Source organism: Juglans microcarpa x Juglans regia, chromosome 1D (assembly GCF_004785595.1).
Source record: "Juglans microcarpa x Juglans regia isolate MS1-56 chromosome 1D, Jm3101_v1.0, whole genome shotgun sequence".
NCBI classification, from domain to species: domain Eukaryota; kingdom Viridiplantae; phylum Streptophyta; class Magnoliopsida; order Fagales; family Juglandaceae; genus Juglans; species Juglans microcarpa x Juglans regia.
The window spans coordinates 45,391,946-45,406,805 of NC_054594.1; the positions used below are offsets into that span (position 1 = coordinate 45,391,946).

At 30.3% G+C, this 14,860-nt stretch overlaps 1 protein-coding gene across 1 annotated transcript; it reads right to left on the reverse strand.

Moving 5' to 3' along the window:
- Window positions 1–4,182: 4,182 nt before the first annotated feature.
- LOC121262818 (cytochrome P450 76T24-like) lies at window positions 4,183–6,953 on the reverse strand. Its single transcript, XM_041165441.1, has 2 exons — window positions 5,884–6,953; window positions 4,183–5,002 (listed from the first exon to the last, which is right to left on the reverse strand). Exons 1-2 carry the CDS (start codon window positions 6,853–6,855, stop codon window positions 4,391–4,393), a joined length of 1,584 nt encoding a protein of 527 aa, XP_041021375.1. The 5' UTR covers window positions 6,856–6,953; the 3' UTR covers window positions 4,183–4,390.
- Window positions 6,954–14,860: the final 7,907 nt, after the last annotated feature.

The window sequence follows — 14,860 nt, forward strand, 5'->3', positions numbered from 1 at the left end:
AGCATGATCCATAATGGCAACACGTTTAAAGAAATAATTATTTATTTATTTATTCTTACTCAAATTCATCGTTCTCGCCTTATTTAATATTTGATTTTGCCCTTCCTTCAATTAAAGACATTTTTTCTTTACAAATTATCATTTAGCGGCTATCAAAAGGTATCCTGACTTTTCGTTGTCGCCATCTGAAAAAAAATAAAAAAAAATAAAAAAAAACACTCGTTGAAGTTCATCCGGGTCACCTTCCCCTAACACCCCTCTTGGAGCCACATTCTTGCCACGTCTCACCTTCCCTGCTTTAAAGCTCCGAACCCTATAAAATTATAAATCATGACTGCTCATCCGGGTTTCAATTAAATGGATGTTTATGATTAATTAATATACCGACTAGTCAGAATTCAGAAAATCTCTAAAATTTAGACGTATCTTAACGGAATTAGAAAGTTGCTTTAATTTCTTTATTTATTTAATTGAGAAATTTTATCTCTCACGTAATTTTATAGGGGCTGATATCATAAAAAATTATGTAATTTTCTTAATTTAAATGAAGGTAATATACCTACTAGTCAGAACTTATAAAACCTCTAATACTTGGATATATCTTAACGGAATTAGAAAGTTGCTATTTCTTTGTTCATTTGATTGAGAAATCTTATCTCTCACGTAACTTTATAGAGGCTTGACATCGTGAAAAACTATACAATTTTTTTAGTTTGAATGGAGGTTTATGACTAATTAATATACCTACTAGTCAGAACTTAGAAAATCTCTAAATCTTGGATGTATCTTAACGAAATTAGAAAGTTGCTTTAATTTATTTGTTCATTTGATTGAGAAATCTTATCTCTCGCATAACTTTATATGGGCATGACATTGTGAAAAATCATGCAATTTTGTTAGTTTGAATGGAGATTTATAACTAATTAATATACCTACTAATTAGAACTTAGAAAATTTCTAAAACTTGGATACTCTTCTAAAACTTGGAAGTATCTTAACGGAATTAAAAAGTTGTTTTAATTTATTTGTTCATTTGATTGAGAAATCTTATCGTTCACCTAACTTTATAGGGCCTGGCATCGTGGAAAACTATGCAATAATTGAGAGCTGCTCTGATTCAATGTTTTGGTGATGGTGGATCAAGCATAAGAGATATTTTGCATGACAGTATTAAACATTAATTTCCAAATTTATTTATTCCTTTCTTAAAATCTTTCTTATATATTCTGGCCATAAAAATGTAATTATGCTGCTTAATTAGCAAGTTAATTTACAAATCAATTAATCTTGCTTATTTCTCAGTAAAAAAAAAAAGTTTTGAGTTTAAAATCCGATATCCGAACCGGTTTGTACCTGGGTTTAACCATTCGAGTTCCAATTTCCCGAGTTGTGGAACGGACTAAAAAAACTTACCCGAATGAACAGTCTTACTATAAATGGATGATCGGAGTTCTTTCTAGTTTTAATCCCCACTTTTGGTTATTCACATTTACAGCATGCACGTGGCACCTCCACTCTAGGATTTTCAATTTTTCCTTAATATCATGTGTATTTTATCTGTCATTGTTAATAATAATCATATCTAGTTTTCATATATGTTTGCGTTTATTTTGTCTTGTTTTGTCCTGTGTGAGGATTTTTGAATTAATTTTGATTGATTTATCAATTTATAATAATGTTTTAGGTTTGAAGTTCAACACACATCCCAAGTCGTCGGTTACTGTTTGTTTGGATTCCCCAACCTCTACTCTCCTCTTGTAGTTTCAGTTTTTAGTTAATGATATATATGGATGAAGGAATAGAGTATATCTTTATTTTATAAATAAAATGTTACAATTATAAAAAAATTTTATAAATATAAATTTACCACCTGACATAACTTCATGCAATACATCATAAAAGTAATATCATAGTTTAACATATCACTTTCAATTATAAAAAATTTTAAGTTTAGTTTTATAAAATTTTTTGTAGCTAAAATATTTATCTTTTACAAAATAAGGTATCTTTTGAATACACAATTCAGATAAAATATTTTGAATAATAATAAAATATTTTGAGTTAAAATGAAATAAAATTATTTGTAAAATATATGTTTGGATTGTGAGATTATGTAAAATAATTTTAATTTTTGAGATTTAAAAAAATTTGGGTCTGCCATTGATTAGAAGGTTGAAAGTGTACAGTTCACATATTGTTTACGTACTGGTCACGGTCAATTTCACTGTTCATAAGTGATCACATACTATTTATGTCAGTTGTCAGTTTGGTACTGTTCACGCATTGTTTGCTATTAGTTTTTACTGTGCAATACTGTTTATTTAAATAGATTTTTTAAAAGTAATAATCTTGAAAAAAGTTATTGTTTGGGAATAATCACTTTGTATATCGTATATAGCATCATCTCAACTATTTATCTGGAGAGAAGAAATTAGTGAATTGTAATGTATACATTATGTGTATCACTACAGTAGATACTATATAGCATTACTATTTTTAAAATTTAGAAATGAAATATTATGTGTTTGGATTTGAAAAATTAACGTATATTATAGATAAGATGCATCGTGTAACCAAACTAGACATAAATATTTGATTTCTTTATACAACCCTTTATGGATAATTTTGAACAATTAGAAATAGAGGCAGGTGAAGATTCAAATAAGATGTTGCATATTATTTGGATATTTCAGAGTATTTATGAATAATTATGAAATAGTTTAAGATAAGATGTTTTATTAGATTTTAAAAAAAGGAGATAAAAATTTGAAAAAAATATAATTAATAAATTATTTGAATATAATTATTTAATATAACTTTTATTTTAAAATTTGAAAAATTTGTATAATTTTTTGTGTTTGTTTAAAAGTTGTGAAAAATTATAATGATTATATAAAAAAATTAAAAGTAAAAGATATTTTATGTTTAAATGACGTTGAAAATAAAATATTTGAGAATAAATGACGTTGAAAATAAAATATTTGAGAATAAATTACAATCATAAAATTTGGTTGGAAATATAAAATTAAACCGGCAACTCCCTACAAATTGGCTTTTCGAGATTATGAATTCGTTTATATTCAAAATTTACTTCAATTCATCTCAATTCATCTTAATTAATTATTATAATATTTTTAAATTTTTACATAAAATATAATAAATAATTTAATTTTTTTCAAATTTCAAAACTGATTTCTCAAATTTTTATATAAAATATAATAAATAATTCAACTTTTATTCTACTATTTACAAATTATTTCAACTCATATCTGAATCCAAACCTATTAGATCGAAATATTGCCTTAAATGTTAACTATTTTTTTGAAATTAAACATTTTAGATTTTTTTTTCTAAACTTTTTAATTACAAAATAAATATAAAAAACACACGAAAAAACTAAAGAAAATGAAACTAACGGAGAAAAATGGCCCCAACTCACACATACGAACGTCGTTATTAGGCTAACAACTGTCATAAACAGTGAATGAACAGTAATTGAACGCTTATGAATAGTAAAAACTGACCGTAATCAGTACGTTAAATAATGTGTAAACAGTATTTAAACCGTTCACTTTCGGCATTCTAATCAACGGCAGGATCCACAACTTTTCCAAACCTAAAAATTAAAAACTATTTCATTTTATCTTAATATCTAAACATAAATATAAATTATTTTATCTCATTTTAATTTAAAATTTTTATTATTTAAAATATCTAATTATGTATTCAGACGAGACCATTTTGTAAAAGATAAATATTTTAATACAAAAAAATTTTATAAAAATAAATTTATAAATTTTTATAATTGAATGTGATACATTAAATTATAAAATTACTTTTACGATATATCACATGAAATTGTGTCGGTTATGAATTCATATTCATAAAAAAAATTTTATAATTGTATCACTTTTATTTTTAAAATAAAGATATACTTTATGTGTAATGTCAAGCTTACTACTCTATTATTATCAATTTAGTACTTATAAATCATTTGAAGTTTTTTATTGTTTTATAATTTTTTTTAAATATTTTTTTAACATCTTTAATCATTAAAAAAAATTAAAAAAAATAATTTTATTAATAATCAATTATTCAACCATTAAGTAAAATAAAAAATTAAAAAAAAATCAAATTAAAATATGTAATAAGAAAGTTGTAACTCTATCATTTTTCATACTATATTCATTTACACATATATATCATTAACTAAAAACTGAAACTACAAGAGGAGAGTAGAGGTTTGGATTCGGAATCCAAACAAACATCCCAAAACAAAATATAAAAAACACACGAAAAAAATAAAGAAAACGAAACTAACGGATAAAAAGGCCCCAACTCACACGTACGAACGTATTATTAGGCTAACAACACAATCATTAACCGAAAATTACAGTGATTTAATGGGAATAGCCCGAAGGGGCTGGGCAATGCGTAAGGTTATTCCAAACGTTGTCTCCCTCATGTCCATATCTTCTGGCTTCATCTCATCTTCAAGCTTCCAATTAAAGTGGTGAAGAAGAGAGGCCAACATGAGGGGTACCATCCGATTGGCCAAAGGCAATCCAGGGCATATTCTTCTTCCAGCTCCGAAGGGAATGAGCTCGAAATTCCTGCCTTTGTAGTCAATGTCTTTATCTAAAAACCTTTCAGGCGAAAACTGGTCTGGGTTTGGCCATATGCTCGAATCTCGTCCCATTCCCCACACGTTGACTAGTATTTGTGCATTCTTTGGCACAGTAAAGCCACGCATCTCTACGTCAACCTCGGCTTTGTGGGGGAGTAGTAAAGGCGCCGGTGGATGCAACCGAAAGGTTTCTTTCACTGTCGCGAGTAGATAAGGTAATTTTGATATGTCGGATTCTTGAACAAGCCCATCTTTGCCAATGACTTCTTCAAGCTCCTCTCGGACTTTTGCCATTTTGGAGGGATTGTGCAGTAACTCTGCCATTGCCCATTCCACCGCGCTTGATTTTGTGTCGCTCCCTGCACTATATAAATCCTGATAGGAAGTATGTGAGAGCTAAGTTTAGAGCTACCCCTTTTTTAGGTTTGACGAAGACGAGAAGGAAGTAGATGAATTTATACATATATATATATATATATATATATATATATATAACATTTTTATTTTAAAACAGTTAAAAAAAAAGGGAAGCCGGTAATAGTTGAATGGCAACAACATATATAATTGAATTGAAGTGAAAGATGATTTTGCATTAAAGCAAAAGCATTGGTTTGGGTAAAGTTGAAGGTTAGTTAAAATTTTAGATAAGTTGTATTAAAAAAAGTCCCATATTGAATTGGGTATTTCTAAAATAATTTAAATTTCTGCTATAGTCATTAGTCAAATTTAAAGAACCAAATTGATTTACCAAAAGTTAAAATAATAATTTTTCACTCCATTAAAAATATGGTTAGTGAATATTTAGATAGAATATTAGATATTTGGTTAGTGAATGAAAATTTAGGTAGAATTTTAAATAAGTTTAATTTCAATTTTTGGTTATTAGTATTAAATGATCATTAAAAATATAATTTTTTAATATTAATTTAATTAGAATATAATTATTATTAATATTAAATTAATAGAATTATAAAATGTGATACAAATAAATTAAATAAAAAAATTATTAATTTAATAATATTTTATTATTATAGAGAGTAAACGGTTAATTTAATGTAGAGATTGAATTTAAATAGAATAGATAAATATAAAAAAGTATGATATTAACTAAATTTTGAATATGCATTTTGGCCAGATCAATACTAGAGCTCTTGAAGATGAGATAAAAATAAAAAATAAAAAAAAGAAAAAGAAAAAGAAAGAGAAAGAGAAAAAGAAAGAGAAAGATAAAGATAAACATAAAGATAATGAATCACCATAAGCAAATGTTTGACGTCGTCGTAGCTCAATTCTGAATTATCGTCTTCAACGAGACTAAGGAGGGAGTCAAGTACATCGCTGCCGGCCTTAGAAGCATTTGACGTTGCTCTTAATTGCAGGCGTTCATTGATAATACCATCCAAAATCCCAAACAATTTTGCAATATAAGCTGTAAGCCTCCGGCGTGCACCTTGCGGATCAAATAAACGAAGTGCTGGGAAATAGTCTGCAATATTAGGCCTCCCACCTTCTTCCATGGCACCCATTATAAGAGCCTGGAACTCCTGGGACGTATTCGAACCATACTGGGCCAAGTCAGTGGAGAATAACATGTTTGAAATGACATTAAAGACTGTTGTGAAGGCAACTCCACCAATATCTATCGCCTCACCACTGTTGCAACTTGCTCCAATATGGGCAATTAGCTCTTGAACCTTTTTATGTCGAATGGCTTCGGTGGCATCCAGCCGTTGTGGAACAAACATTTCCATGGCTGCAACTTTCCTGAGACTCCTCCACCGAGTCGATGCGGGTAGCCACGCCACCGAGAATTTGTGGTGGCCAGATGCTCGGGCCGCGTCCGGGATAGTTCGGCTGGAGAAGGCTTGGTCGTGTTTTTGCAGTGCTTCTTTGGCTGTGTCTGGAGAGGAAATGACTACGGTGGTTGTGCTGCCGAGCTTGAGAGTCATTAAGGGTCCATATTGTTTGGAGAGCTTGGCGAGAGTTTGGTGGGGTTTGCTACGCAGCTCCTGCAAGCAGCTGATGTTGCCAACAAAAGGAAAAGCCTTGGGGCCAGGGGGGAATGAAGTGAGACAGCCAGACTTCTTCTTCCGGCCCCCAAGACCAGAGGCCAGCACATGAATGGATGCGGACACAAAGGAAATTAACAGCAGCAATGCTATGTAGTCCATTAACCCAAATGTATGTAGAATTGGGGTAGCTGCATGCATGAAAGGGAAGGAATTCATTTTAAGCTGCAAGGATATGCGAAACACCAATACAGATCCAGTTATTTATAGCAGCTTTCTGAGGAGAACCATTCCTGTTTCTGAATTCCGGAGGGTAAGTAATAATGTGGTGTTGGAAAGCGTACCCACATCCGACAAAACAATCGGAAGCCCCACGTTGCGTCAGCCTCCACAATTACAATTGCCACACTCAAAAGGGAAAAAGCTAGCATCCCGCTGGGATCCCATTGGAAGCTACGCTTCCATTTTTTTATTTATTAATTATTTAATAATTAAAAAATATTATTTAATAATATTTGGAATTTTTTCTTTTAAAACAAAACAATTAAAAAAAATTGAAATGGACTAGCGGGGCTCCGCTGGGAGCTCCATAGCACTAGCAGTGGGTGTAGACCCACCCCACCGAAAAGATGGTGGATCACTGGATTTTGTAAAGGAAAAAACAAGGGATTTCGCTGAGAGATCCGCTTACATTTATTTTTATTCTTATTTAGTGGTTAAGAAAATATTATTTAATAATATTATAAATTTTTTAAAAATATTAAAAAATAATATGAAAACAAATTTAAAATGCCTAGCTGGAGCTCCAGCGGTGGGTCTAGACCCTATTGTAAACCATTCAGATACGGCCAGTGAGCACGTTCGTTTTAGGAATAGTTTGTTTTCGTCAAATTTCTTAATTCATCTCGTTTAATAATTATAATTTTTTTATTTTAATATAAAATAAAATAAATAATTTAATTTTTTAATTTTAAAATATAAATAATATAAAAAAATATAATCTAATAATATTTTATTTAATTTTAATTTTAATATCAACTCCTCTTGTCCTCTCTACCAAAACAAAAACAAACGAGCTCTAATACATCCGAAAAGTCGTTTTCATTTTCTGAGAAAAAGACAGTCATCCATCAGTATTGCCTTTGGTGAGGAAGAAGTAATCGGGTGTGGACCATGCTATAGTACTAATCACCGAGAATTCTCGCAGAAAAGAACCTGTATTTTTTTTTGTTTTTTATTTTTCTCAAACATATTTTAGATTCATTAAACATTTATTTTTCTTATAAATATTAAAAAAATAATTTTTTAATTATTAAATAAATAAATAAACGAAAATCGATAACTTTTATCGTGATGCACCCTCGGTAAATGCATAATTTCCCGTAGGTTATTATCAAGTTATAAAATGTTAATATTAGTTAGTATATATCTGTTATATGCTGTTTGTTTATTTATGTGGAAAAAGAGGATGGTCCTTCAACGTGGTAGGTTGCGTGCAATTAGATGTGACAATATATAACACGATTCGTTAATTTAATACAAATACGATAAGATAAAAGTAGGTTAGGATTTATCCTTAACGGATTCGAATTAAAACGGATTAACCTGTTAAGACACGATTGATTAACGGGTTGATAACAGATCAATCCGTTTTGACCCGTTATGACCCGTTAAGAAAGTTAAAATTACAATTATACCCTTATACTTAAAAATAATGTTTTTGAGATTTTAATTTCGATATTTTTATTGTTTGGATTGTAATTTTAGACTTGTAGTTAGTTTTATATTTTTTATATATATTGTGATTTTAACATTTATATAAAATTATATTAAACTTAACGAGGTCAAACGGGTTAATTTCAGATTTGTTCGACTCATTTACATAAACGGGTCAAAACGAATTGACACGACACGACCCGTTATGTTAATAGACCGTTTTAGAGTTTGAAATTTTGACACGATAAACTTAACGGGTCGAGTTAGGATTGATCCATATAGTATAATATATATATCTTAACACGACACAAATACGATCTGTTAACACGATTTGACACCCATACATATAAGTATATCCTCTCAAGTTGTTATTCGACTTATGTGCTTCAAGTATAAATAAACACATAAAATGGGATATATATAATTTATTTAAATGTTGTTCAAAATATTTATATGAATAGCATTAAATATTACATAGAGGTTCTAAAAGTGGCCCGTTTGGGACTTTGAAACATAAAATTTCTATCTGATTTCATTTTATTTTATTTTCAAGCATAGTTTAAATATAAAATTTTCAAATTAATCATTATAAAATTTTCAAACTTTTGAATAAAAAAAAAAAAATCAAATTTTTTCAAATCTCTAAATAAAAATAATATTATAAAATAATATTATTATAATATTTTAATTTTATAATATTTTTTATTCAACTTTTTTTCTCATTTTCTAAAATTCAAAAATTATTCAACTCAAACTATATCACTATTATTCACAAACTATTTTACTATTATTCATAAAATTTTCATTTCATTTCACTCATCACCTCTCCCATAGAAGGTGGTCACCGATGGTGACTACCGATTGCAATTTTTTTGTTTTTACTTAATTGTTAGGTAGTTATTTTAAAATAAATTTTTATTTTTATTTTTTAAAATATATAATGAATTTAAAAAAATATTTTTACCTATTAGGTAGTTGTTTCGGTGGTACTATCTTTTTTTTTAATGTTAAGGGATATAAAAAGTGTATAATAATAATAATAATAATAATAATTAAAAAAATAGAAAAAACCTCACGTAGCCCGTCGGCAGCATCCATAAGTGGATTCACCCGTGAATGTAGCAACACTCTTATTATATATTAAGGTGCATGAAGAAAGAGCCGAGACGCCGGTAATGATAAGTTGTTTGTCGGTGTACGTACGTCTGAAGACTGATGTGAATTATGTTGGGTCACCCTGCCGCCCGGTAGCCCACTTTTTACTTCACTTTGACCGGTAGTTAGTTTTATAATTTTTTATAATTTTATAATTTATATTTTTTTATATTTTTAAATATTTTTAAAAAATAAAAAAATATATCAACGTATTTAAATTTATTTTTTTAATCATTGAATAAAAAAAAAATAATATTTTTTCTAAACAGTCAAGTAGAACGGTACAACTCAAGAGATAAAATAGTTTTTTCTTTGCTGTTTCTCAATTCCAAAGGATAATCCACTAAAAAAAAAAAAAAAAAAATCCCAAAGGATAAGAAATGTGTGATGGTTATAATACGTAGTGTATAACTATATTATAATTATTTTAAAAATTAATGATATTTATTATTAAAAAATTACTCAAAACTTACATATTATATTATATAGCTGTAAATATCATTTATCAATCCTAAAAGCCTTGTTGTTTCCATGAGTAAAGTTTGGTCCCAATGAAAATTAGAAATAGACCCAATTGCGAATTGGGTGATTTTAGCTGAGAAATGGTGGGAACGTAAAGTCAAGAAGGAATCTTGGAGTACTAAAAATTCATCCGTTGATTAACACCAGAGAAAATCTGCTGGACCATTAAATTAACATACATCAATACATAGTAATTCTCCACATTTTTTTCATTTAAAGCATTCTTGTTGATCAATCTTTATCTTCACGTTACCGTCAAAAAAAAAAAAATCTGCTGGACCATTAAATTAACATACATCACTACATAGTAATTCTCCACATTTTTTTCATTTAAAGCATTCTTGTTGATCAATCTTTATCTTCACGTTACCGTCAAAAAAAAAAAAAATCTTTATCTTCACCGACTCTTGTTATCTTTTATACCACACATGTCATGTTAACTTCAGTATCAATCTTTATCTTCTCTTAGTCTTATTATATTTTTCACGATACGTGTCATGTTAACTCCAGTATCAATTTTTATCTTCGCATATTCTTGTTATCTTTTCCCAACACGTGACATGTGAACTTCCTCCAGTTTATCGTTGCAGGCTCATAGACCTTGGGCATCCCTGCTTCAAACTGTCTTTGGACTGCAGTAGTACTGTACCGGTGCAGTATTACTTCATCTGTTATTCTACTTTAATCCATAATTTTTTTTTTTTCAAGCTGAAACATCCACTCACATGATCCTTTCGTGGCCTGAGTTACTACTGCACGCGCGTGGGTATAAGATTATATTTAAATGTTAAATTGAATTGAGTTAAATTAAATTGAGATGATAATATAAAATATTATTATTATTTTAAAATTTTAAAAAAATAAATTATTTATTATATTTTATATTAAAATTTAAAAAAATTATAATAATAAATTGAAATTGGTTTAAAACCAAAGAAGCCTTCTTAGATTTGGCTTCTTTTTCAACACAACAATATAATGTTAGTAAAGTTCGCATAGTGCTTGGCGGTTGCAGTTCTCGTAATGAAGAAGATAATAATATTATATTATTGCAGATGGAATTCATTAATAGTGTGAAAATGGGAGTGTCTCCCATCAGCCTGATCGATCCTGTTTAGTGCTAGACAGTGTAGACACCATTAATTAATTAAGGCAGTAGTAGCAGCGAACATCATTGTAATCGGAGGGTGGTAATTAGTCTGTAATCCTACCAGTCGGTTCAATCGGTTTCGACTGATATAATATGCAGCGAACCCGTTTGCTTCACTCGATCCCATGAATCTGATTTTTGTTGGGTGGGTCAATGGCGGGTCTTGCGGATGGATCGGCTCAAGGCCTAGTTGCAGCTCTCATCTAGATGCAAGCTAGTTGCTACAAATTAAAACTGAATTTAGATGTGATGTTGAGTTGAGTTAAGTTAAAATGATAAAATATTATTAAAATATTTTTTTTAAATATTATTATTATTATTATTATTATTTTTAGATTTAAAAAAATTAAATTATTTATTATATTTTGTATTGAAATTTGAAAAAATTATAATGATGAGTTGAGATGAGTTTACTTATCAAACTAAACCTAAATCTATAATTGAGATGAAGTTAGATTGAGAAGTTGAGAACAACATGCTCTAATTTATTTTGTATAGAAGTTGAGAACAACCGCTCGAACAGAACTCTTCCAAAGAGGTTCGCTTGATGTGCGCTCGACGTGTCGCTCGAGTTGTTTCTGAAAGACAACGTGCGCTCGACACCTCGCTCGAGCCAATGTTCAAGACAACTTAGAATTCAGGATTGTGAGCGCCGTGATCTGTTGGGACTATATAAAGAACAGCTTATTTTTGTTCTTGGTGTGGAGAAACAGAACAAAAACCCAGTTGCTTCAAGGGCTATAGAGAGAAAGTTTTCCCCACCTTGTGAATCTCTCTTGGACAAACACATCTCCACTACACCACACCACACTCAAGATCAAATCTTATTTAAAGTCTATTGAAGTGGATGTGTTAATTGACTGGAAGAGTCTGGAGCTGCTGTTGATGCAGAAATTGAGAGGTTTTCGTGGGAAGCTATAGAAAGGTCGGAATTCCAGCACTACATGCATGTAGAGATCGAGTGGATCACTTGTGATGTTGTAAGCCAAGTTTAGCTACTACAAAGGTTTTGTGAGTGTCTTTAAATTGGTTGTCACAAATTTTTTCTATAGTAGATTTTAGATGGTTCTTTACACTTGGAGTGATTTTAGAATTTAAAGACGTTCTTCAAATGAGTTTTCACTTTGTGATCAAAATTATTGTGCTAATTATTTGTATTATTTGATTAACTGTTTGTTTGTTTATACTTTTTAAAAGACCTTCAAAATTGGATTAAATTTATTCACCTCCTCTAAATATAGTGATTGTTAGAACCACTATTTTTTCAACAAAGATAGAAAATATAAGACCATAAAACAAATTTCAAAATAAAGACCTCATAAAAGAGACAGGACTATTACTTTAAAAAGTTACAAATGATGTCGGAAAAAATGATTGTCAGGAATCACAATTTAGGCATAGTTTAGTTTCAGAAACATTTTAGACTATTCATCTCATTTCAACATTTAAAAATTATTTAAATATAAAAATTATTTAATTTTAAATTTTTATCTAATTATTATAATTTTTTCAAATTTTTAAATAAAATACAAAAACAATTCAATTTTTTTAAATCTCAAAATAAAAATTATATTAAAAGATTATATAATATTCTAACAATCTTTTAACTTATTAATTTTTTATTCAATTTTTTATTTCTCATTTTTTAAAACTTCATAAAAATCTTAACTTAAATTATTTCACTATTATTCATAAATATCTCCCTATCATTTATAGATTTTTCATTTCATCTCATCTCAATTTATTTGTGTAACCAAACGATACTTAAACAACTCATACTTTTTGAAAAGCGTCCCAAGTAAAGAAAAAAAAATATTTAAACAGTATACAGAAAATAATGGAAAATCGGATGTGGAGTTAACTAGAATTTAGAGGTGGAGCCGACCCCGATACTCTAGTATTTGACATAATTTTACATCATCTCGCGTTGGGCTTTGTATTGTTTGTATATGTTGTAGTATTCGCGTGTGTATTATATATTATGTGTGTGTGAAAATGATTTATATAATTTTAAGGTGCATAAATTTTGCAGTTCTTTTAAAAATATTAGTCTGAGTATCATTGATGCGTGGATGATTGTTGCCTGTAGTCATGCAATGTGCGTGAAATACTTATTCAAACGCACCTGCCCTCATGGACAAAGAGACAAGATAAATAATTAAAATTAAAAATTCTTGATATTTTATTTGCAAACTAATGAGAGGATATACCATTAATTTAATAATATTTAATTTGTAATATTTTAAAATTTTAATTATTGTTGGAGATCATGAAAATCATACAAACCGAAAAAAATGTACCTCAATGTCAATTTTTTGTAGTTGTTTCACAAGTAAATCTAGTTTGTAAGTCTCAAATCTGTCTGTGGTTGTGTTCACCACATGGTTGAATATGCTATATAGATAAATTAGAACTATATGCTACGTAGATAAATTAGAAAGACACTCAAACCACCCACAACCTAGATGTCGTTTTTTAAGAGATGATTCCCATAATTTACTGCTACTTTCTCTTCTCGTACATGGCTGTTGTGATCCCTCCGTTAATTCATCAATACATTATTCTGCACTTGTGTTCTTTGCGTGACCATCTGTAACAGTTATATATTTTCCTTCTTTATTTCACGTACAACAGTAGGACAACTATAAATGCTCTGTTTTTCTCTTATGTAAAATTCTATATAAGTAAACTATCAAGCCATGCATGGAGCAGGGATTTTCCCTTACATGGTATTAGAGACCCAAACGAGATATTATCCATGTCTTCATCTTCTACCTCCTCGGTCCCCCCTGTGGCAGATCTTGCATCTATGAATCTCTTTTGTTCCAAAACCACTTTACCTGATATTTCCGTTAAGCTAGCCTTCACCAATAATCTCCTATGGAAAGCACAAAGTGTTCCAGCTTTACGTGATCATGGGCTCCTCAGTTATGTCACAAATGAGCATCCTTGCCCATCACAGACCATCCTCGGTGATAATGGTGTTTCCACTGTCAACCCCGTTGTAGTGCAATGGTTACATGCTGAGCAATTGATCATCGAATGGATCAACAACTCACTAACCAATGCATCTCTTTCACAGGTGACCAACAGTGAGACCTCCCTTGAAGCTTGGGAAGTGCTGAAAACCTTGTATGGCCGACATACAAGGGATTGGGTCCAATGTATGAAAGGTGAGCGCAATCACTCACCAAAGGTTCTTCTTCCATGGAAGATTTCCTCCTTAAAGCCAATCCCTTGGCTCTATCTCTCCGCGATGCCGGAAATTCCATGGACGAAGAATACTTCATCATCTGCTTATTCAGAGGCTTGGGCTCTAAGTTCGACCCCATTGTTGCTGCTATTAATACTCGAGATAGCTTCCCTTCTCTCGAGGCAGTCATTAGCAAGTTATGTGACTTTGAGCTTTGCATCTCCATTGGTCGAGACTCTTCTTCCGTTGTTACCTTTTATTGATCCAATCATAAAGCTTCTTCCACTAACCGTTAGAGGGAAGGTCAATCTGGTCATGGCCGTCCCAGACATTCTCAGTAGAAAAATAGACTCTCCCGTGGTGGTGGTGGTGGTCGGTCTGAAGGCCGTTTGAATGCTAGTGGTACCTCATCCAATTCCTCTCCTGCTGGTGGCAAACCTACTATGCGTAGTGGACGCATCACTTGTTTCCAATGTGGTGTACCCAAA